The 25,202-nt window shown below is 45.5% G+C and overlaps 1 protein-coding gene across 6 annotated transcripts in view; it reads right to left on the reverse strand.

The window, feature by feature from the left end:
- LUC7L2 (LUC7 like 2, pre-mRNA splicing factor) overlaps positions 1-19,882 on the reverse strand; it is a 37,765-nt gene extending 17,883 nt beyond the window's left edge. For 2 of the 6 annotated variants that reach the window (XM_084810048.1, XM_084810044.1), the window contains exons 1-2: positions 19,525-19,882; positions 3,450-3,544 (exon numbers count right to left, since the gene is read on the reverse strand). In XM_084810048.1, coding sequence (XP_084666174.1) covers positions 3,450-3,544; positions 19,525-19,585 — 156 coding nt within the window. In that variant the 5' untranslated portion in view covers positions 19,586-19,882. Of the gene's footprint in view, positions 1-3,449; positions 3,545-4,133; positions 4,252-4,952; positions 5,024-19,231; positions 19,459-19,524 lie in introns of those variants that run through there. The other 4 variants (XM_084810045.1, XM_084810043.1, XM_084810046.1 and 1 more) reach the window with 4 other exon arrangements.
- Positions 19,883-25,202: the final 5,320 nt, after the last annotated feature.

Genomic DNA, 25,202 nt, shown 5'->3' on the forward strand with positions numbered 1-25,202 from the left:
GGCTGGCTAACGCTTTTTGCGTTCACTGCCCCAGCCTCCTTCCCTCCCCCAAGCCTCCACTAGACAGGCAAAATCACTTGTCTAGCTAAAATGCAGCACAAGAGACACAAGGCACTTCCCTCTCTGCATAGGATACTCGTAAGCCTCCAAGACTGGGGAGTTACAAATATCCAGGGCGCAACCCATAGGACTGCACCATTAATCACCCTAAATAGTTTGGAGTCATTAGCAATCTTGGCCACTTCACTTCTCACTCATAATTCCAGATCATTTATGAACAAGTTCAAAAGCATTGGTCCAAATACCACTGTGGGACACTACTATTTACTTCGCTCCATTGGGAGAATTTACCATTTATTCCTACTCTCTGCTTTCTCTTCTTTAACCAGTTACTGATCCATAACAGGACGTTTCCTCTTATTCCATGACTGCTAAATATTTGATGGGGGACTTTGTTTCATTATTTTTTAACCAAAACAGTACGCTGAACCACAGTTTGAAATGTCTGCCAAATCAAACTGGAATTGAAGTTGAAACAATAGTTAACCACTTCAAATTATAAACGCTGATATAGTATTTTGTACTACTTTTTTTTCTAAATTCACATCAGTACATATTAAAAACAAAATTCTGGATTTTTATACATTCTAGGTTGGATCCAGACATACTGGGGGGTGTCCCAGCAGTCATAGGATTTTTTGGATATCCCTTCCTGAGGGTGCGAATTGACCTTGGCAACAACTGAGTCCAGAAATATAAAGGTCAACTTCCTGTGAAATAGCAAGCAACTTCCTGTGGTGCTTCAAGACACACAGTCTGCAACTTAATTCTTAATAGGTTTCCAACAGCTTGAATCAAAGCTTAATACTTTATTGATCTTTCCACCTCCTTGAGGGTTCTATAACATTGTCACTCAGTCATCCAAGGATTTTTCTTAAAGGAAACTATATTTGAACTCCTGCTTATCAGTTGTGATGCGTACAATGGAAACACCAGTGGAACCCAACTTCCAAGAATAGAAAAAGCTCAATCTGTGCTAACAGTGGTACTATAGGGATACTTCCTATACCCCAAAGATTTGGTTTGAGAAACCTGGGAAATACGCTTTAAGCTTTCCCCCCCAAACATTGTGATAATCCTTGTTAGAAAAAGAAATTCCATGTACAAATTGTTATGAGGAAAACCATTTCCAAGATATAAAAATAATTTAAAACAGGCCTGGCCAACTGGCAATCTCAGGCCAGATATAAACCCTAAAGCAGGGGTGCAGAACCTCCACTCCACACACCTAATCTGGCCCATAGGGCACCCCAATCTGGGTGGCACAGCTTCTTGGGGTTTCTGCAGGGTGCAGGGCTTAGGCTCTCAGCCTTGCCCCCTGGAGGAATCCTTTCACTGCTATCTCCAATCTGAGATAATAGTGGGGACTTCCCTGCGATGCAGAACCCCCATTGTTATCTCCAATCTCAGACAGGAGATAGCAGTGAGAGAATAAGAGGTGGCAGCATTGGGATTTGCCTGCACTGGGGAAAGTGGCTTCTGTCCCCATGCGCGGGCAAGTCCCAATGCCCCTCTCGTCCCCACTGCTAACTCTGACCTGCGATAGCAGTGGAGATCAGGAGTGGCAGGCGCCGCTTCACCTTCACATGCCCTGCTTCCTTCCAGGAATGGGGGAAGGAGATGGAATAAGCAAAGTGGCAGAGTGCCACTTTGAGAAAAGCAAAGGGGACTCAGCCGCTTCTCCTTTACGCACCCTGCCTCCTTCCCCCATTGCAGGAAGGAGACAGGATGTGCAAAAAAAGGGTAGACCTGAGCTAGTCTCCATCACTTCCCACCAAAGGAGCAAAAGGGGTTGGTCTGGCTTGGCTTTGCGGTGCACAGGGGTTCCCTAACTGGGGAAGCTTGCACACACTGAAGCCTGGCCCTGGCCCAAGTGGAAGTCGGTGCTTGGGCTGGGGGCAAATGTCGTCAAGTGGGCATGGCCACAGTACTGATGTCAGGGGGATGGCTATGCCTGCCTGACATCATACGGCCCATGGAGGGCTGGGTAGTACAGTAATTCTGCCCTAAAGCAAATTCATCTGGCCCCAGGTATATCAAGGTGTAATGAAAATTTCTTACAAGTGATACCATGAGCAAAACCTTGGGTTCCTTAAGGAGGAAAAAGGGCCAGATATAAATGTAATAAATAAATAATAAATAATACCACGAGCTAAACAAAAAATAAAGAACAATTTCAAGATTAAAGAAAAAGTCCACATTTTAATGTTAAGTCTTTACATTTTTTATGCAACACCCTGGCTATGCCTGACAGGATGTGCTCTGTTAGTGTAAGAGCTCTATTTCTAGATGCTGACAACTTTGTTATAGGGGAGAACCTATTCCAGCCGACAGGGGTTACTCTTCTGGCTCATGGCGCCTTCAGGGATTCTTCCATGGGGCGGGGGCCCCCCTCTGTGATCAGAGGTAACAGCAGGGATTCCTCTGCAAATATTGTGGACAGGGATTCCCCTGTGAGCACTGCGGGGGATGTGACTAGTGAGGGACTCGGCCGGCACTGGGAGGAGCTGCTCCCACCAGCCAAATCTGTTCACATATTGCATGTTTCCCCCATGGGGCTGAGGCAACAGCAGGCAAAGCCCCACACTCACCTTATCCATTGGGGAAGATGCTGTGTGGCTGAAGCTTCATGGCTAAGCCAGTGGCTGGAGTAGTCCTCCAGCGGTTGATGACCCAGTTGGGTCAGCTTCACTGCACATCCTCCCCTAACAGGGGAGGCTAGCATGCAGCAAATCAGGGTCCCAGCACAACTGACGGCTGGAGTACTCCTCCAGCTGCCAACTCAAGTGGGACCCTCTTTCACTGCATGCTGGCCTCCCCCAATGGAAGAAGCTGATGCACAGCAACACGGTTCATTGGCAGATGTGCCAGGTGGATGCGCCCAGCATGTCTACTGGGAAGCAAATAATGGCAGGGGGCATGGCCTTGCCCCCTTACCTCATTCGGCCCATGGAGGGTTGGGTGGGAGGGTCATCCAATTCAACACCCCAAACCAGTTCCCTGCCCATTATAGGTCCTGGTCATCTGCAAAGCATTCAACTTGTGTGACAACACACAACTTAGACTCTTAATTACTGTCTGGAAAATAAAGTGGATCCCAAGAATATAAATTTAGACACTAATGCCAATTTTTTTCATTTAGAGTAGTGAAATACCATCCTCTTTCAAACAGACCAAGTATATGTACAAATGGCCCAAGATACATTTCTGAATGCCTGAGAACATTTGGAATGAAAGGCTTTGTGTTGTTCAGAGTCTTAATACTACTAACCCTGATAAAATTGCATAGAAATTGACATGATTGCTGATTGCATTCAAATCTTGACATGCCTTCACAAAAATGCTGATAGGGAAGAGATTACTGCCAAAGAATAATATAAAATACGCACCGTTCCAGAGAGGACATCATGAGGGCAGCAACTGAGAAGATGACTTTTGCATACTCTGTCATCACTGAATTTGATTCGCTGACGGGTAGTATCTCCTGTAACACAGAAATACACATTTCTGATTAGACAGATATAGAACATTATATAAACTAGTATTGTTTCACTACAGCTCAAAGGACTGTTCTCCATTTCACACAGAAAGAATCTAATAAATTAGAAACTGAATACTATTTTAATCTCAGTAATGGATTACATGTGGTAACTATTTTATGGACCACCCAACATTAAAATAATGCAAGAAATATAGAAATATAACTACACTGGATGACAATGCATTGCCTCTAAAACATATGTACAGGTGTCACAGATTTCTGTTCCTATTAATGGGGACTGCATTTGGCATTAGCATGGATAGCCTTGCAAGCATTTACTAAACATTTCTTGAGTGTCTACTGAATGCCAGCTGCCATTTCTTCAAAACCTTATTTATGGCATAGATGCTTTTACTTCGAGCAGGTTCAACACAGACTGAAGTGTTTTTATAAACCTAGAACACTGGAAGAAATAAAAATGTCTACAAGCAGCATTATTTAAGAGAGCTGAAACCCCATAAGATGAACACATTACATCTGCATTAATGACAAACTGAGACTTCTATGAACACAAAAGCATCAGCCTGCTTACCACACATTGAAGTCCAATTGCAAGTCTAATCAATCACATCTGTGAACAACGTTGGAAATATTAGGTCTAAATGATAAACTCAACACCTGGCTACCGATTTATTGCAGGATTTATTTTCCTTCAAGAAAAGGGATAGTGGAATAGTTACTATTTCATATTGAAAAGGAGTCTGCAGATGCAGCAGCAGTTATACAACTCATGTTTTTCATTTTTTTTAATTTACCCCTTAAATTATAATTATGTCAAAGGAAAACCTACTGGTGAATTACTGAAGCAGAGAAGAGCTGCTGGGACAAGAATGTGTTTGCAACTATCCCAACTTCATTCACCTCAGAGGGTAGAGAAGTTTGCTGTTACAAATGCAGTCATTATCCTATTCCAATAAGCCTGAAATAGGCAACTTAAGTCTCTGCAGTGGTTCTACACTCCAGATCCTTGATTTAATCATTCCATTGTTTATTTCCAGTTTAACTATCTGCCCTATACAGAACTAAAGTGTAACATTTTCAGATGGGCTGTATTCCACTTAAACATTTGTTTTAAAAATAAATTATCTAGAGGCTAATTAGATAAGTAATTTACAAACTAGAACAGCTTCAGAGTAGTTCAACAATAGGTTTTCAGAAGCTAGGTCTCTAGATTTAATAATTTTATACTAATGAAAATTTAGAGTTGTCTTTAAAATTCATGCCTGCTACAGCAGAGGGTTTGAGGAACTGGGATATTTTCCCACCAGTTTCCCTTTCTCTCTCTCTTTTAAATACACAAGTCCCTGGTTCCACAGTAATTAACACATCTGAAAAGTTAGCAGTAACTCACGGCTCGGCGAATGCGGGGCCTTTCTGACACTCCCTTGCAGAATGAAGTAGGCAGGCATAGATACATTGAACCTTTATAAATAAAACAAGGGGCCAGATTGTTCAGTTTGTATATAATAAAGTCTGCCAGCATTTTCATTACAGCATCTAGAAATACATGTTGAATGTAAAGAATGGTGGGAAACCTAAATTATTTTGTGCCTGATGGCCATGTGCTAGCTTGTTATTTAGGGGAGAGTTTACTGAAAGAAATAGCTGTGGCCTAAACTATGGCTGGAAAAGTATTTTAATTCCTAGGTATCAATATTTTGTTTGGTTATCCCTATCCTCCTTCCTCCAGATTATCCAGGTTCCTAAGAATTTGATGTTGAGCCTAAGATGTGGATTCTGATGCCTGGAATTTGAAGTATTTTTCCAGCCTTGCTTGTAACTATTTTCATTAAAAAAAACAAACAAACACCTAGTTTTGCAGCTTTTGCAACTTCTCAAAATGCACATCATTAATAAAAATGAACTCTCATTGGAGCCTTGTCAATTTTTAAACAAAGTGAAAACAGAATTTTGCTCATCTATTTAAAGGACAAGTTTAGATAAAATCTGATTGCTCTTTATTCACCAGCACTTATAATTACCATGGTATTTTAAAAAAACTACAGAGTGAAATGGGAGTTAGCTTTTACCGTTCTATTGTTACATATTCCAATGTCCTCAGAGGGGTTTATTCTTGCAATTGTGGCAGTGAATGTATGTGATCACAAAACTAAGTTCATCTTTAGAAACAGCAGCTTCCTTTTTTGCAAGGTGTCTGGCCCAAACCATATTTCCATATAATAAAGGTAATTATGAGAACAATTCCTATAAAAAACCTAACTTCGAGGACAATTGCTACGTTTACAATGACCCTGTTTGCATGATCAAAAAGCCCACCGTGGCTTAATTAAGCCACGGTGGGCTTCACTGCATGCTGGGCAGGATTTAAATATTCAATGCCCAACTGCTGCATGTCCTGTTGTGCCCAACAAGCTGTGGCTGGATACCTAATATTCAAAATGGTCACCAGCATTGCACAACAGTGGGCTGTTTGTGCAAACTGGCCCAATAATACATATTTCCTGGATATTAAAACTCAGATCCGTATAAATGTTAAAGGATTCGTATTCCACCAGATCATAAACCAGTGGAGGCCATCATAATCCAAAAATATCCAGTTTTCCTTTTCATTATAACTTTAAGTGCAAGAAAGAAATGTATTAAAATAGTTTAGGTCACAGTAAATAAAACTAAAATACACAATCCTTTTTATATGTGCTCTGCCTTTTGTTTTTCAGGCTACACACAATCCAACACTGTTGGCAGTCAATATTTGAACAAGCATTTGCACTCACAAATTAAAGACATCAGTAACACATATTTAACTATCTCAACCTTTTAATAATTATTAATTTCAGATCAATCTATAATCCCGCTCTCATTCACAGTACTATGAACACCCTACTGTTAGTGGTATCTCTTCATTTTAGGGATTCCGTATAGCTTTCTCAGGTCCCAGGTATAAAGCTATTAAAAGGAACAAAAATCAATAATGCAAATAATGCAGATTTTCTCCCTATCAAACCCACCATATTTTCAGCTTACTAAACTGTGCATTAACTAAAGTGCCAATTTTTCTTATTTTTTTTCCTTCACAGAAGAATATTATGAAAGCATTCCATTAGGGTTGCAATCCTATGACCGCTCGACAGCAGCTGGATGGCCATAGGATTATTTGATTTTAAGGAACTGGCCTCGGAGCCTGCACTCTGAGGTCAGTTCCCCCCAAACTGCCTCCCCGCTCCCCCCCCCACTGCCTCGTAGGCAGTGCAGATCATCCCGGGCTCCACACTCATAAGAGCAGAGCGGGAGGAAAGGGGCATTCCCGCAAGCGAGGAGGGGACTTCAGAAAGGCAAGAACAATGCTTGCTATGCATCATCCGGCTGGCCACTCCACCGCTCTGAAGCGCTGCAGCTAGACAGCCAAAATCAGCCGTCTAGCCCCAAATGCAGGGCGGCTGGAGCTCAGAGGCAAAGATCCCCTCCACGCTCCAGCCACCCTGCATTGGGTAGGCAGTCACCTTAGAGTTCGGAGGCGGCCACCTATCCCTATAGGACTGTCCCTAGGATAATTATCCTATCCTCTCTCCAGCATTCAAGTTAGGTAACTAAAATTTACAGGAACAACCCCCTAAATTCTAAAAGTACACAGTGGCTGCATTCAGAACTACAGTTTAGCATGAGGACAATAAGCCGCAGTGAGCCTTGAGTTCATGCATCCCCACCTCCAGCAGGGATGCAAGGAGGAGATTGGAAATGTTCACTTTCATTTATTACCTGCAGCTTGCCGGCCCAAAATGCCAAACTATTAAACAAACTTTGTTTAGTGGGAACTTCAAACCATGATTTATGAAGCTGACTTTCCATTAACTATAGTTATGATTAACCACAGCTTAGGGTTCAGATGTAATGCTAAACTGTGTTTAATCTAAAATGTAAGTCGAAACTTCTGATCTTCAAGAACAAAAAAAGCTTGTGCTTCCAAAAAGCTGTTCAAGAAAAAGACTTTACCCTTACAATTTCAAAGTATAAACGTTATTTAAATGATCCTGTAAAAGACTTGCATTGCCATTACACTATGAATGCTACTGTTAAAGGGTCCATAATGGTGGCATGTCATAATCAATATACACCAAAATAACCAGCAAGAGCATTTAAATATTGGTGTTTCTGGCCCCCACAAGTCTACTTACCAGCTCAATAAGTGCCCCTGCTCAGGGTGACCTAGGTCCCTTCTCAAGGTGAAGAATCACCCATTTTGCAGAAACTTTCAAGCACCCAGTGTGCTCCAAGAATTTCTCATTGCACTACTCTAAACACTGTTATATGAGGACCCCCACCTCTCTTAGGTTCTCTGGTATGTGTGGGCTCCACTCCTCATTAGCCCCATTTTTAAAAAAAAGACTATGTAACCATTTGAAACTTTTAAATAATTTATCAGATTCTGATCAATTATGTCTGGCCTTTCTAGCCAGCAAGAACCTATGGCCACCAAGACTCTGCCCCTTTCCCAAGGGGGAAAGGTAAGGCCTTGCCTCCAATGTCATAGTAAACATCTAAGGCACTCCAAACATCTCTGCAATGCAGTGTGATGTTAGGGATGATTCCTCAATACAAGCTCTTCTTCCACGCTTGGGGAGGGAATTCACAGATGCTGTGCTGCACTTCCAAGAAGTTCTGAATGTGTCAGAAATGCGCCACAGTTGCAAGAGTAGTTCCCACACACACCAAGCTCGGTCACAGTCACTTGGAGGCAGGGAGGACTGATGTGAATCAAGGCAATTTAAATCACTGATCATGATTTAAATCAGCAAGAAAAAAGGGAAATATAACCACTGATTTAAATAAAGTGTCCAACTGAAACTTTTCCATATATTTCCTGAACAATGGTGCAACTCTGACAGCTAAACCATGTTAATTTGCAACTAAATTTAATATTATTTACACTGTTTCATTCGTACAAGCAGGCTCTGCACCTCTGTATCACTATATATTTTGCATGCTTTTTTTTTTTTTTAACCTATAGAGGGAATGTCTTTAAAATATTCCCATATAGGGTCTTGCTTTTGACAAGCACCCGTGAAATAACAGGCAGATCCATACTGGCCATTTTTGTCTTTTTTCTTTCCTGTGTTGCTCCTTTCTGCTTCACTCAGTCTTGGCCCAGGCTTGCCCTCACAAAAACGAAGTAAAAGCCCATGACTGGTAGGTCAAAGCAAGGTTTGATAGTTACTGGTCAGACTAGAATAGTTTATTTTCTTCAGGTGGAAATGAAATGCCTATCTTTAGTAGGTACAGTATCAATACTCATATCTGAGCAGTAACTGTACAGTTAACATGCTTATATTCATCTGTTTTCAAAAAATCACAATTTTTATCCTCCATGCTTGGGGGTGGGGTAGATGCTTGCCATTGTGAATGAATTTTGGGGCCCAAGAACAAACCCACTGCTGGAGCTATAGAAGGGTTGTTCCAGAATACTCCGATACCAACCACACATTTTACAGTCAGAACTATGCAAAATGCAACTAGCATTATAATAAGGATTCAAATGTGAAAATAAAGGTAGCATACCAACTCCTCAGCATCAAGCAATTTTTTCACATAGCTTTAATACACAGAAGGTCCAAGATGCTGCCAAACCTCAGCAATGCTAGCTGTGTTAGGTAAATGCATGTGAAGCTTCAATGTCACATCTCCAAACCCTGTTGCATAAAGCAAAAGAGCATATGCATGCTGCTGCACAGGAGGATCTCTCTTCCTCTAAAACAGAAATCAGATAATCTATACTATCAACTCTGATAATCTGAATCAAACAAATGGTGATTCCTGGATTCAGCCTGCAAACATAACCATACCCTGGAAACTGATCACAACTGATCATCCTTGGGACTGGCAGACAGCATGCAACTCTCCTCATGGCACAAAATAACCAGCAGGTAGAAATCTTTCTGCAGACAGATCTCACTTGCTGAATCAGATTGCCCATGTATTAGAAGGTTAGTATGTGCATAAAGCCTCTTCGTGGATCACTGCCTTGTTGTGGCGAAGGGGCTTACGTAACTCAGTGAAGCCATAAGCTATGCTGTGTAGGGCCACCCAAGACGGACAGGTCATGGCAGAGAGTTCTGACAAAATGTGGCCCACTGGAGAAGGAAATGGCAACTAACTCCAGTATTCTTGTCAAGAAAACCCGCAAGACTGGAAAAGGTCAGTTTACATTCCAATTCCAAAGAAGGGCAACGCCAAAGAGTGTTCAAACTACTGTACAATTGCGCTCATTTCACATGACAGCAAGGTTATGCTCAAAATCCTACAAGCTAGGCTTCAGCAGTATGCAAACCGAGAACTACCGGAAGTACAAGCTGGGTTTCGAAGAGGCAGAGGAACTAGAGATCAAATCGCCAACATTCGCTGGATCATGGAGAAAGCAAGAGAATTCCAGAAAAACGTCTATTTCTGCTTCATTGACTACGCTAAAGCCTTTGATTGTGTGGATCACAACAAACTCTGGCAAATTCTGAAAGAGATGGGGGTACCAGACCACCTTACCTGTCTCCTGAGAAACCTGTAGGAGGGTCAAGAAGCAACAGTAAGAACCGGATGTGGAACAACCGATTGGTTCAAAATTGGGAAAGGAGTATGACAAGGCTGCATATTGTCGCCCTGCTTATTTAACTTATATGCAGAGTACATCATGAGAAACGCCGGGTTGGATGAATCACAGGTCGGAATTAAGATTGCCGGGAGAATTATCAACAACCTCAGATACGCAGATGATACCACCCTAATGGCAGAAAGCAAAGAGGATCTAAAGAGCCTCTTGTTGAGGGTGAAAGAGGAGAGTGCAAAAGCTGGTCTGAAACTCAACATTAAAAAAACTAAGATCATGGCATCTGGCCCCATCACTTCCTGGCATATGGAAGGGGAAGAAATGGAAGCAGTGACAGATTTTACTTTCTTGGGCTCCAAGATCACCACAGACGGTGACTGTAGCCACGAAATTAAAAGACGCTTGCTCCTTGGCAGGAAAGCTATGGCCAACCTAGACAGCATAGTAAGAAGCAGAGACATCACCTTGCCGACAAAGGTCCGCATAATCAAAGCTATGGTTTTCCCGGTAGTAATGTATGCCTGTGAGAGCTGGACTATAAGGAAGGCTGAGCGCCGAAGAATTGATGCTTTTGACCTGTGGTGCTGGAGAAGACTCTTACGAGTCCCCTGGACTGCAAGGAGCTTAAATCAGTCAGTCCTAAAGGAAATCAACCCTGAGTGCTCATTGGAAGGACAGATACTGAAGCTGAAGCTCAAATATTTTGGCCACCTAATGCAAAGAGAAAACTCTCCGAAAAAGACCTTGATGCTGGGAAAGACTGAAGGCAAAAGGAGAAGGGGACGGCAGAGGATGAGATGGCTAGATAGCATCACCGACGCAATGAATATGAACTTGAGCACACTCCGGGAGAGAGTGGAGGACAGGAAGGCCTGGCGTGCTACGGTCCATGGGGTCACGAAAAGTCGGACACGACTGAACGACAACAACAAATGTGCATAAAGAGCGTCATGGGCACATATAAAAGCAAATAATCTTGCAAGCCACCTTGAGCACTTTTTATTGACAAGGTAGGTTAAAAATACTTTAAATTATTTTAAATAATTTGAGCCAGGGCCTGCAGGAGAAGCCACCACCACCACCACCACCACCGGGGAAGAGGCGTGCTTGCCGCTGCTGGGCCTGCTGCCGCCGCCGCTGGGCCTGCTGCCGCCGCCGCTGCCACCACCACCAGGCCTTCCTTGTGGACTTCTGCCTGGCAGACCGCCAGTCCCTGCAGGACCAGGCCCCCAGGTACCGAGCCAGCTGTGCTGCTCCACCTGCCCCTCCCTGGAGGGGCTACATAAGCTGGCTGGCTGAGGTGGCCTGGGAGAGCCAGGGCCTGCAGGAGAAGCCACCACCACCACCACCACCGGGGAAGAGGCGTGCTTGCAGCCGCTGGGCCTGCTGCCGCCGTCGCCGCTACCACTGCCACCAGGCCTTCCCTGTGGACTCCTGCCTGGCATTTTTAAGGGGATTTTAATTGTTTTGTTTGTTTGTTTTATTTTGTTGGGGGGGATTTTGTTGTGTTTTTAGGGGTGGGTAGCCTGCCTGATAGGCGGGAGCGAGAGGGCATGTGTCCACCTGATGGAGGCAGTGGGGGGAGTGTTGGGGGCCAGAACATACCGAGGCTGGGCGGCAGGCGCTGGCGGAGCGCTAGGGGCAGGCCATGCCAGCTAAGGGGAACAAGGGAGAGATGTGCAGTATCTGTCCCCTGCTCCGGGCCTGTCCAGAGCCAAAGGATGGCTGGGGGAGGCATGACCCCATCTTCTGGCCTTCGTTTGCTGCTCTGCAATGCCAGGTCTGTTACCCAGAAAACCTCCCTCATCCATGACATGATCCTGGATGAGGGTGCAGACCTGGCATGTATTACGGAGACCTGGCTGGCCGAGGCTGCTGCTCCAACCCTTGCAGCCATGTGTCCAGCTGGATTTTCGTATGCACAGCAGCCGAGGGCTGGGGATCGGGGAGGGGGAGTGGCTGTTATCTACTGAGAGTCCTTGGTCTTCACCAGACCCCCTCTCCGGGAGACCAAGGTTGTTGAGTGCATGTACTGGAGGTTGGGCCCGAAGGGCAGTCTGGGGATTCTGCTCGTGTACCGTCCACCCCGCTGCATGACTGACTCCCTGGCCGAGGTGCTTGAGGTGGTCTCTGATGTGCGTGTACAGTCCCCTAACTTACTGGTGTTGGGGGACTTCAACGTACATTCGGAGGCCATCCTCACAGGAGCACCTCGGGACTTCATGGAGACCATGGCCTCCTGGGAGCTGCACCATATTCTAACTGGGCCCACCCATGTAGCCGGTCATGCACTAGACCTTGTGTTTGTTTCTGGAGAAGCGGGGAGTGATCTGGAAGTCGGGGGTATATCCACCACCCCCTTGTCATGGTCAGATCACTATCTGGTGATGTTGGACTTCTCGGTTCCACAACCCCTCTGCAGGGGTGGAGGACCCATTAAAATGGTCCGCCCCAGGCGTCTTATGGATCCAAATGGATTCCTGAACGCGCTTGGGGATTCTCTGGGGCATGCCAACGGCCACTCGGTCGAGACCCTGGTGGGTGGCTGGAATGCCGCAATCACTGGGGCATTAGATCGGGTGGCTCCGAAACGCCCTCTCCCCCTGAACAGGGCTCGGACTGCACCATGGTTCAATCCGCGGTTACGAGCTCTGAAACAGGAGGTGAGACGGCTAGAGCGCCGGTGGCGGAAGTCTCGCTCCAAAGACGATCAGACACGGGCTAGAGCTATATCTTCAGCCTATCACGTGGCGGTGAAGGCAGCAAAAAAGGAATATTATGCTGCCTCCATCGCGTCTGCAGAGTGCTGCCCCAGGAGGCTGTTCCAAGTGGTCCGGAGCCTGGTCGGTCCTGTGGCTCCGGAACCACTGGAGCATTCTAAGGCCTCCTGTGAGGCTTTGGCAAGGCACTTTGCAGATAAAATTGATCAGATTAGGTGTGTTACTCTGCACACTGTGGATACAGTTAGTGAGCAAGAGGCGGCCTGTGGCAAACCGGTTTTGTGGGATCGGTTCCAGCTTCTTCCTCCTGATGAAGTGGACAAGGTGCTTTCATCTGTAAGGCCAACCACCTGCTTACTTGATCCTTGCCCATCTTGGCTCATTATGAGCTGCAGAGAGAGACTGGGTGAGGGGATCAAGGCGGTGGTGAACGCCTCCCTTGAGGAGGGAGTGATGCCATCAGCCCTCAAGGAGGCAGTGATAAGACCGCTCTTAAAGAAGCCTTCCTTGGATCCTCAAGTTCTGAACAACTTTTGCCCAGTCTCAAATCTGCCATTTTTGGGCAAGGTGATTGAGCGGGTGGTGGCGGTGCAGTTGAAGGCACACTTGGAAGAAACTGATTATCTAGACCCATTTCAGTCGGGCTTCAGGCCTGGGCATGGGACAGAAACGGCCTTGGTCGCCTTGGTGGATGATATGAGGAGGGCTCTGGATAGGGGTGAATGCTCCTTCCTTGTTCTCCTCGACCTCTCAGCGGCTTTTGATACCGTTGACCACGGTATCCTCCTGGACCGCCTGGAGGGGTTGGGCATTGGAAACACTGTATTGCAGTGGTTCCAGTCCTTCCTCTCTGGCAGGTACCAGAGGGTAGCACTGGGAGAGGAGGTTTCGGACCCGTGGCCACTTACTTGTGGGGTGCCACAGGGTTCCATCCTCTCCCCGATGCTATTTAACATCTATGTGAAGCCCCTGGGGGCTATCATCAGGAGGTTTGGGGTGCAGTGTCATCAATAGGCGGATGACACTCAGCTCTACCTCTCATTCAAATCTTCACCAAGGTTGGCGGTAGAATCCCTGTCCAAATGTCTGGAGACGGTGAGTGGCTGGATGGGGAGGAATAAGCTGAAGCTCAACCCTGACAAGACCGAGGTACTTTTGGTGGGAGACAAGAGGAGGCTGGGGGATGTTGACCTGGTGTTGAATGGGGTACAGCTACCCTTGAAAGACCAGGTCCGCAGCCTGGGGGTCATTTTGGACTCCCAGCTGTCCATGGAGGCTCAGGTGTCAGCTGTGAGCCGGACAGCGCTGTATCAACTCCATCTGATACGGCGGCTGCGCCCCTACCTTCCCGACCATCTGCTTCCATCGGTAGTACATGCCCTGGTCTCCTCTCGTTTAGACTACTGTAATGCGCTCTACGTGGGGTTACCCTTGAAGACGGTTCGGAAACTGCAGCTGGTACAGAACGCAGCGGCTCGCCTGATTACAGGCAGCCGCCGGCGAGATCACATCACTCCAGTGCTGAAGGAGTTGCACTGCTTACCAGTTGTTTTCCGGGCCAAATCCAAGGTGTTGGTTTTGACCTTTAAAACCCTATATGGTTCCGGCACAGCCTATCTTAAGGAGCGCCTCCAGCAACACCAGACAGGCCGCTTAACAAGATCAGCCTCGGATGGCCTTCTCTCTGTCCCATCAGCCAGGACAGCTAGACTGGTGGGGACGAGGGAGAGGGCCTTCTCTGTGGTGGCCCCCACTCTGTGGAACTCCCTCCCTAGGGAACTCCGTCATGCCCCCTCTTTAATGAGCTTCCGTCGTGCATTAAAAACGTGGTTGTTCAGGCAGGCATTTGGGGTGGGTTAGGGTATTTTTTTTAAAAAAATTTTATGGTAAAATTTTATTGTTTTAAATTGTTTATGGTGGGTTGTACATCGCCCAGAGTGGCTGGGTGACCAGTCAGATGGGCGATTAATAAATTTAATAAATAAATAAATAAAATAAATAAATCCCTCAAAAACCTGGGGCAAAATACCCTTTTTAAGAGACAGTAGCATGATCAATTTTAATAGGCAATCATGAAAATCAAGCACTTTGCAAGACTATTTTAATTTCCTGAAATACTTGATCATGGTAATATAATTTACTAATGGAGCTTGGAGACTGACTCTAACTTTAGATACCCAGGTAGCATCTGTGACATGAAACACCTTCCACCAGCTTAGATAGATATGTCATCTCCTGGACAGAGATAACCTGGCTGCTATTGTCCATGCCCTGGTAACTTCCAGACTAGACTATTCAATGCACTGTATGTGGGACTATCTTTGAAGACGACTCAAAAACTGTACCAGTTAAGTTACGGGTTGGTACTAGCTGCAGGGAACACATCTCACCAGTGTTGAAACAGCTCCATTGTCTTTCTATTTATTTCCAGCCACAAATCAAAGTGCTGGTTTTAAAATGTTAAGCTTGGGACCTAAGCAGCTGAAGAACTGCCTACTCCCATATGAACCTGCCTGGACATTAAGATCCACTTCAGAGGCCTTCAGAGATGGGGCAGATGGTAATCAGGGAAAGGATTTTTCATTGGTGGCACCCCAATTGTAGAACAGCTCCCCCCGCCCCCGAGATCAGTCTAGAACTGTTTTCGTTAAGTTTTAGGTGCAACGCTAATTCTTTTGTATGTCCACGGCTTTTTATAAACAATTATTTTCAGTTTGATAACTTTTATACAAGCTGTTCTGTTGCTGTTATAGCTGGTTAGTGTTATTTAAACTTTTATCATCTGAACCAAAGTTCACTGACATTCATTGTACACTACTTTGAAAATTTTAATCAAGTTTAAAAGCAGGATATTACTTTTTGAAATATTAAATTAAATGATTTAAAACAGAACTTGTTTAGAATTGTAATCAGCTAAGGCTACAATCCTAAACACACTAATGTAGGAGCAAGTACTATCACGTACAATATACACCATGTACAGTACACATTGTATACATGCATGTGACTACACATGCATAACAGTGGTTCACACAACACAACAGCCCACTGTGGGTTGGGCTGTTGTGTGAACCACTGTTATTTAATTCACAGCGAGGCCCTGGTATGTGCGGCCGCCATTTTGTATATCCAACCCCCCGCTTGGAGGTTGTTATGTCGCACAAAACCAGCAAGCGTGGGTATGCGAGGGTTGTTAACCCCAGACCAAGAAAACAACTAGCCAAATCCCAAGAGGCCTATAATTTAGCTCATTTTCAGCTAACGTTATGGAAAAGTCAGAGCGAGTCACATCAAGAGAACTATTATCCGTATTACATATCCATACCTTTCCCATTTCAACAATAAATAGGGCTTACTCTTAAATGAGTGTAGGATGGAATATCCTTAGTGATGGAATTATCTTTCTGCTGCATTTTCAAAGTTATATTCAGTTGAAACGGTCCTAAGGAACTTTGAGCCCAATCTATACTCTGGCCCAGTTTGCATGTAACAACAATCCATAGGTTGTTGGGGCTGAGGGTGAGCAAACTGCCTCTTGCTTGCTCACCACTTCTACTTGGCATCCACTTTTTGAAACAACCCAGGAATACCCCATTCCTAGGATGTTAGTTGTGACATCCGAACCTGGCACTCCAGGTTGTTTAACTCTCAACAACCCAAAGTGCCAGGTTCAGACATCAAGCCAACAACCTAGGAAGGGGTATTCCTGTGTTGCTTTGAAAAACGGATGCAAAACAGAAGTGGCAAGCAGGGGGAGGCAGCGTACTCGCTCATGCACAGCCCCATCAATTCATGGGTTGTTTAACCCATGAACTGGCATTACGTGCAAACCAGGTCTTTTTGTTTATCAGTTTTCTAGCACCTCTGTTCTATATCAAAATAAGAAGAAGACTGTGAAACAAAAGAAGAAAGGTTTAGTTTGTCATGAACTTGAATTAAATGAAAACTGGCCCAAAGACACAGGACTCCAGAAAACCTTATTTTACTGTGCAATCCATCCATAAATCCCATTAAGTTCAATAGGGCTTCCTCTCAGGATTACGATTGCAGAGGGAGGGAGGAATCCTATGGCCGCTAGACAGCAGCTAGATGGCCATAGGATATTCTGTTTTCCAGGAACCGACCTCAGAGCCCACGCTCCAAGGTCAGTTCATGGAGAACAGACCACCCCGCAATTCCGCGCTGCCTTGGAGGCAGTGCAGAACAGCCCCATCCTCCATGCTCACAAGAGGAGTATGGAGTGGCCAAAAAGGGGTGTGGCTGGGGGCATTCCGGGGTGGCCAGAAATGCCTTACAACTCATCCAATGTGTTGTACAGCAGCCTCCTTCCCCGCTCAGCCCTCCCACCACTAGACAGTTTAGCTGAAAATGAAGGGCAGGAGAAGCACGGAGGGAACAATCTCCTCTGTGCTTCTCCTGCCCTGCTTGGGATAGATGGTTGCCTCTGAGTTCGGAGGCAGCCGCCTATCTGGAAAGGATTGCGTCCTTAGCAATGGAATATCTGAGCAGTATCCAATGGTGCCCTTGAGTGGGCAGGCCAGGCCCACTGGCGGTAGCACACATGTGACCCCTATCACTGGCAGCCACGATGTACTGCTTCTGGGGGCAAGCACTGAAACAAGCAGAAACGCTTGTTTCTGTAAGGGTCGGCTGCACTCCTTCCAGAAACTAGCATTTCCGCTCATTTCAGCACTTGCCCCCAGAAGTGTTACATTGCGGCTGCCAGTAGTAGGGGCTGTACATACACTGCCGCTGGCAGAGCCAGCTGCACACACACTGGGGCGGGTAGGCCTGGGCTGCCCATGCAAGGGCACAATCGGATCTAACCGTCTATCTTCTTACTGCATTTTTGTATTAGTCAGTCCACAATTAAACACACAGGTACTAAACACGCAGTTACCTGTTAACACAGTTAACGCTGACAACCTTTGCTCAGTCTATATAGAAACTAAACAAAACTGTAGACAAACTTTGCTGTAAATAATGTTTGCATGAAAGATGTTTTTAAAAACTGGAGGTATTCTTTGAGAATACTGGATGCCACATACATATACATAAACAAACTTAAGAGACTGAATTTGATTTTATTACTAACCCTGTATATATAGTTTAAACTTTCTTACTACACTTCAGTATTATTATTATTATTATTATTCCAAGTACCTTTAGTAAAAGGAAGAGCTGAAGTGATCAGAACAAAAACAAAGACAATGTAAACAAACAGAAAAAAACAACACAATTGAAAAAAATTAAAGGGGGGGGTGAGAACTAGCTAAACAGCCGCAAAGCCAGCAAAAAATTACATATTACAGCGGATAAACTGAATCTGACTGGTTTTAATGTGATACTATAACAAGGAGAATGAACTGCTGAGGGGCCTATATGAGCATATTTTAGAAAAATCTCAGAATTCTATCACCATTCCCCAAGGAGAAAAACACATTAACCTAGATCTGCTTCCTTAGGTCATAAGATCACTTCACAGATGGAGCAAGCTGCGCAAAGTGGCTATAAAACCTCTTACTTGAAATTTTCATGTATCAATATCTAGCTTTTTCATACAGCAGAATGCATTCGCTCAACATTTCTACCCTTCCCAATACATCTCTTGAAATTTATCTGCAATAACAGGATTCACAATAGGCTAAATGTATGTTGACCACTTTGAAACTTTATGGAAAGCTGTATATAGATCTGACCAATAAAGAAAATATAACTAATGCATGAAATTACTTTGAGTTTTATTCAGAAGGATGAATGGGCCATCAGAACATATGCTTACCTGTTGTTGCTTTATTGAGACATGTTGTCAGGGTGACCCCTTGTGAAAGCTTATTCTTATAAGGGTGCTAATTTCAATTAAATCATTCATTTTCAAGTAAAAAATAAAAGAGCAAAAAGAAAATTACCACTTTTGTTCTAAAACACAATCTCTCAAAACACAAGAATGCCTTCACACAACAAATTCATGTTTGATCAGCTCCCAATAAGACCAAAAACTATGCCAAAACGTCTACAGCTACCTCTTTGCAACGTTAGTTGCGCAGTATTGACTTGAAATGCTGGTTTGGGTCAGATTCCCAGTAGGTTGGCCATAAAATACAAAAAGCAAACCATACATCACAGTTTTGTATAGCGGCCAAAACGGGCTCATGCTCCCCCTGCCTCCAGTCAGAATAAGGCGAACTGCTGTTTCACTGATGGATGAGCCAAGATGAACTGCAGAACGGGCAATGTCACGTTTCGATGCTGACTACGTCCAGATCCTTTAGCTAGTACAGTGTCACCTCAGCGTTTCACCTTCGCGCGTTGTGGACGAAAGGAACACCTCCCCTCCCTCGCCGAAGCAAGACGTACCCCGCCCTCGCCCTCAGTGGAACCCAGCGGCGCTCTCCTCCCACACCTGCGCCAGCACCCATACGGCCCCGACCATCTCTCCCTCGCAACTCGTAGCGGCAGCTCCCGAGCGGCGGCCTCTCACCCTGTCTGAACCCCGCCCCTAGCGGGGAGGAGGAAACAACCGAGGCGCAGGCACTGCCAATCACCATCGCACTAGGCCTTCCCTGCTTCTGCTTTTTCTCCCCGCTTCCCCCCGTGGCGAGACACGTCCCCGCCCTCCCCGAGCCTGACAATCAGGCAACACTTCTTACCGTCCCGGGAGGTGCCCATAAGCTGGTCCAGCATCGCGCGCATTTGGGCCTGTGCCGACATCCTGAAAGCGCGCGGGGCCCGGGAGGGCCGGCCAAGTCCGAGTAAGCCCCGCCCACAGCGGCCTAGAGGATGTCGAACCCGACGCGGCGGTCGCTTCTCCTGGCGACGAGCTCAGCCGGAGCCTCTCCCTCTGTCTCCCTGAGGCTGGCGCAGTTACAATGGCGCCTGCGGCTTCCCTTCTGGCCGAAAGGGAAAGTGGATAACAGCCTCGTGCCCGTCGCTCTACCCGGACCGCGAGTCCCCCCGCGCGCTCGCCCCCTTCACGCCTGCCTCACTTGGCGCGCGCGCGCCCTGCCTGGCGGTAACGGACATCCGTGCGCGCGCGCCCTATCTCCCGCCTTCCCTGACGATCACCATCCTTCTGATTGGCTAAAGCGAGCGGGCAAAGAGCCTGTAGCGTCAGGCGTTCCGCCTTTGCCGATTGGTCTGGAGCACCCGTTGCTTGAGCTCTTTGGAGGATCAGTTCGTAGTCTCTTTCTGTGACGTAGCTCGTTTGAATTGGACGGCGAGCGTCATTGGTCTCCCTTTTGTAGATTTAATAGAAAATTATTCAACTCCCCCCCCCGCCCGGAGCTTCCCACCCCCCCCATTTCAGTTCATTTATCCCTCCGTCTAATTGAAACTTCCAAAGAAACTTTTTGTAGCCAAGGGGTTGTCAGAATTAGTGGAGGGAAGAAATGAAGCTCTCCTGAACTCAGTGGGGGTTACTCCCTATTTTGTGTAAACATGCAAAAAACACAAATTGGGCTTGCGTACGTTCTCCTGTCCGTAGCTTTGCAGCGCAGTCCTGTTTACGCAAGGCTCACTGACTTCAGGTACGGGTTACTACTTACTAGTGAGATCCGGATTGGATTGTTGCAGTGTGGGGCCGGCCTGCCCTTGAAGACGGTTTGGAACTAGTTCGCATAAAATGAGGGCAGCTAAGTTGCCAGCCGGGATCCGGTGCACATTTGCCAGCCTTGAAACAGGCGCGCTGGCTGCCAGCGCTGATTTTAACCTTGAAAGCGGTTTGGGACCAGGATCCGTCAGGGCCCTATTTCCTCCCACATGAACTTGCCTAGGTACTAGGATCTTCTTCCAAGGGCCTTCTGGGGGTCCCTTTACCGAGAACAGTGGATGCAGTGGGGATAGGTCCTTTTCTGTTATGGCACGTCAATCCTGGTGCTTTCTCCACGTGCAGTTATTTTTATGCATCCAGGCTTCTGGGGGTGTTTTAACTTTGGTGGCTTTATCTGGCTTTTTAAACAGTTTGCTGTTACTTGTCTTTGCTGTTTTATGGTATGAATTTTTATTGATCTGCTTGCTCACCTTCCTCTCTGTCTGGGCATGACAACGGTGGTGGTGAGAAAGAGACTCACTAGATGCCGCTGCCTGTTTACTCACTTGGTCTCTGTCAAGCAAGAAAGTGGTAGCAACAATGAGAAAGATGAGCAAGAGCAGCTGCTGATAATGGTGGTGAGAAGGTAAGACTCACTGAGAGAGGGGGGCCATTGCCCAAGTGCCCTGGAAAATCTGGAGCCAGCACTGCATGCTTTTAATGGAAACTAACTTGCTAGACTCCTGGTAGGATGGAATTCAGAGCAGGCCCTCAACAGAAGGACTTAAAGTGCTGGTTGTGGTATGGTCTCACATTGGAGAAGGCTTTAGAGTTTTAAAGGTAGGAACTAGCACTTTGAATTGAGCATGAAAATGAACTGGCAGTCAGTGCATATTATTATTATTAATTACATTTCTATACCGCCCCATAGCTGAAGCTCTCTGGGAGGTTTACTGACGTTAAAACATTAAATACAATATAAAAGGTTAAAAGCCATTTACATAAAAGCACACATATATACAAACAACATATAACTAAAAACAACTTTGAACAGTCAGTCATAACTAAAGACACATCCAGGACTGATTAAAAGTCATCATGTGCTGCCAAATGCCTGGGAAAAGAGACAGGTCTTAACCTGGTGCCAAAAAGATAACAATGTTGGCGCCAGGCAGACCTCTTCAGGGATCTCATTCCACAGATGGGGGCCACTGCCAAGAAGGCCCTCTCCCTAGGTGCTGCGTTCCGAGCTTCCCTTGGAGGAGGACCTTAGATGTTGAATGTAGAATACGGGTAGATTCATTTCAGGAGAGGCGTGCTGTCAGGTATTGTGGTCCCAAGCCACGTAGGCCTTTATAGGTTAAAACCAGCACCTTGAATTGAGCTTGGAAACATATAGGCAGCCAGTGCAAGCGGGCCAGAGTCGGTCTTAATATATGCAGACCTTCTAGTCCCAGTTATGAATCTGGCCACTGCATTTTGCATGAGCTGCAGCTTCCAAACCGTCTTCAAAGGCAGCCCGACATAGAGCTCATGCAGTAATCCAATTTGGAGGTTACCAGAGCATAGACAATAGAAGCTAGGTTATCCCTGTCCAGATAGGGCCATAGCTGGGCCACCAACCAAAGTTGGTAGAAGGCACTCTGTCACTTGAGGCTCAGGTGGCCTCGGTGGCATGAAGATGGTTCCAGGAGGACCCCCAAGCTACAGACCTGTTCCTTCAGGGGGAATGCAACCCCATCCAGAACAGGTTGAACACCCTCCATCCAATCAGCAGAACCAGCTTGCTTCAGAATAGATTATTGGTCTATACTTGTTAACAGGCAGGCTGCTGCATTCTGCAGTAGCTGAAGTTTCTGAAGCAGTGAAGCCATTCGAGGCCACAGGTACCACCTGTGAATCCAGGAGTATTGCCAGGTCCAACAATGTCTTCAACTATGGGTTGGATCCAGACTTAGTAATACTTAAGAGTAGATCCATTAAAATCAATGGGACTTGTTAGTCATGGCTAACTTAACACCCATTGAATTCAATTGGTCTACTAGAAATATTAAGTCTGGATTATCTGAGTTTAAGTTTATATAAATGTACATAGAATTACAGGTTTAGACTGTAAACTATATGGGGGAGCCATATTAGTGCTACTTCCTATAAAGTACTACTTTCTAATTTGTTAATACCAAACAGATGAGAAAGTAGTAATAACAATGTTTTCAAATGGAAATGCAGCTCCTCCTTATTTTATTATTTATTAATTGCATTTATATCCCGCCTTTTTTCCTCCATAAGGAACCAAGGCGACATACATAGTCCTCCTCCTCCTTCATTTTATCCTCACAACAACAACCCTGTGAGGTGGGTTGGGCCAAGACTCTGTGACTGGCCCAAAGTCACCCAGTGAGCTTCCATGCTGAGTGGGGACTAGAACTCGGATCTCCTGACTCCCAGTCCAACACTCTCACCACAACACCACACTGGCTGTCTTACAATACATCTGTTTATATTCATTATTTCACTGCCATGCAAGTAATATTTTTGCACATGCTAGTAAGACTTACTTTGTAATACTATAAAATATGGTGTGTTGCAATATAATGTTGCATTATATTTCAACAGAAAATAAGAACATTATGGATTGGATCTAGACTTAAAGTAGACCCACTGAAATCAATGGGATTTGTTAGTCATGACTAACTTCAGTATGACAAGGTCTGGATGCAACTCTGTTTTTCTCGTATTAGTCTTTTGTTACTCCTTGCATTTTATGCTGTAACAATTTTAAGCAACAATATTATTTACTGATATTATTTATATCTTTAGATCACTGTATGGATTTCCTTGGTATGTGTCCAACACACCAGCTGATCTTATTTTGGATGACTTTCTGTTGTTGCAGACTGAAGATATGGAAAACAAGGTGATTGGTGGGGTATGGCCATTTGGCCCAACCTTGCCCTTCTTGGCTGTTTACATCTAGTCTTGAAAGAAGCGTTTGTAAGACTGCACTTAAACAAATCCTCTTTGGACCCCAAGGATTACAACTATTGACCAATTGCAAAAAAAATCCCTTATGGGGGGCAAGGTGCTTGAGGGAGTGACTGCCATGCAACTCCATGTGCTCTAAATTATTTACTGCATTTTTATCCTACTCTTCAGACAATCATTGTCTCCCAAAATGGCTAGTAGCAATAGAGAGAGAGAGAGAGAGACACAGGCCTTGCCACCAGGCATACAAACTAAAATGACAAGACACACAAGGGTAGGAGCATGGATGAAAAAGAAAGAGGAAGGAGATCTGTTTTTCAAGGGTGGAACAAGGTGATGAAGTAGGCATTTAAATGCACTTTTAGCCAGGCTGATCTTCCCTTGTTGCTATTCTTGCTTAAAGGAGGCTCTTGTTGCTTAGGCCAATGGAGGGGGGCAGAGCAGTCTTTCCCTTGACTTCTACAGACTCAGGCAACTGTCAGTTGGAGCAGCATGTTCTTTTTGGCAGGGAGGGGGAAGCAACTGCTCCTTCTTTGACTGATGAATGGGCCAGGTTGATCTCCCCCTTGGCTTGATGTTATTCCCGGGAAGCAGGAGGTGCAATCTTCCAGTGGCCATAGGAATCCTAGCTGATGCCAGAGGCCAGAGTTTGCTTTCTAATTCCAGGGCAACTGTCCATTGGAGCTGAATGTTTTTTCTGGCAGGGAGGGGGAAGAAAGCTCCCTGCAACTGCTTCTTCTCAGACCAATGGGTGGGCCAGATAGGTCTTACCCTTGGCTTGATGTTATTCCTGGGAAGCAGGGTGGGGCAGCTTTCTAGTGGCTCTAAGTCTCCTGGCTCAGATGAAATGGATTATCCTGGATCCATTTCAATTGGATTTCAGGCTTGGCATAGACATAGAAACTACTTTGGTCACTCCACTGGATGACCTGTACTAGGAGAGGGGTGGGAAGCATGACCCTGCTCGTTCGCTTAGAACTTTTAGTACCATTGACCATAGTATCCTATACTATATTGGGGGCACTGTATTTTGGTAGTTCACTCCTGCCTGGACTAATTATTCCAGAAGGTGGTGCTCGGAAACTACTGTTTGGCCTCAAGGCATATAAACTATGAGATCTGTCTTGTCTCTGTGCTTTTTAGTTTATAAATTATGGAACATCATGTAATCTATAAAAAGTAATGAAATCACAACAAAACCACATTAAACAGGACTGCTAAAAAGTCTTCTTAAAAGTAATGTCTTAATATGACATTAAGTAACTTAAGTAATTCTTAAGTAATGTCATAATCTACATGAAACAAGCGTGTGAGGTCAGGTGATGATCTGGGTTGAGGTGTCATCAGTATGCTGATGATGCCCAGCCATTTTTCTTTTGTTGGCTTCAGGTAAAATGGTGAAGGGTTGGACTGTACAAGGGCCAATAAACTGAAGCTCAGTGCAGACAAGGAAGAGTACTGTTGGTAGGTGATCTGTCTGACCATGGCGAAGGGGGGGGGGATTCATCCTGGTCAGGACAGGGTACATTTGTAGGATCAGGTTCACAGTCTAGGGGTGCTGCTAGATCCATCATTGCCACTGATTGTTCAGGTGCCTTCCATAGCATACAGTGACTGGGTTCAGACAATCAGTAGGGGAAACAACAGTATGGGTTGCTTCCCCCGACACATGCCAGTCACGTGACCAGTATTTCTCTAATTACTGTGGGGGGTTGCTGTGTCATGCAAACGTGGCACAGCGGGGGGGACGGGACTTCTTACCCACCCTACAGCCCATGACTTTCAGTAGGGCTTGCGGGGTGGGTGAGAAGCCGC

The sequence above is a fragment of the Heloderma suspectum genome, chromosome 7, assembly GCF_057233095.1.
Source record: "Heloderma suspectum isolate Gila_16-S chromosome 7, 16-S_ref, whole genome shotgun sequence".
NCBI lineage: Eukaryota > Metazoa > Chordata > Lepidosauria > Squamata > Helodermatidae > Heloderma > Heloderma suspectum.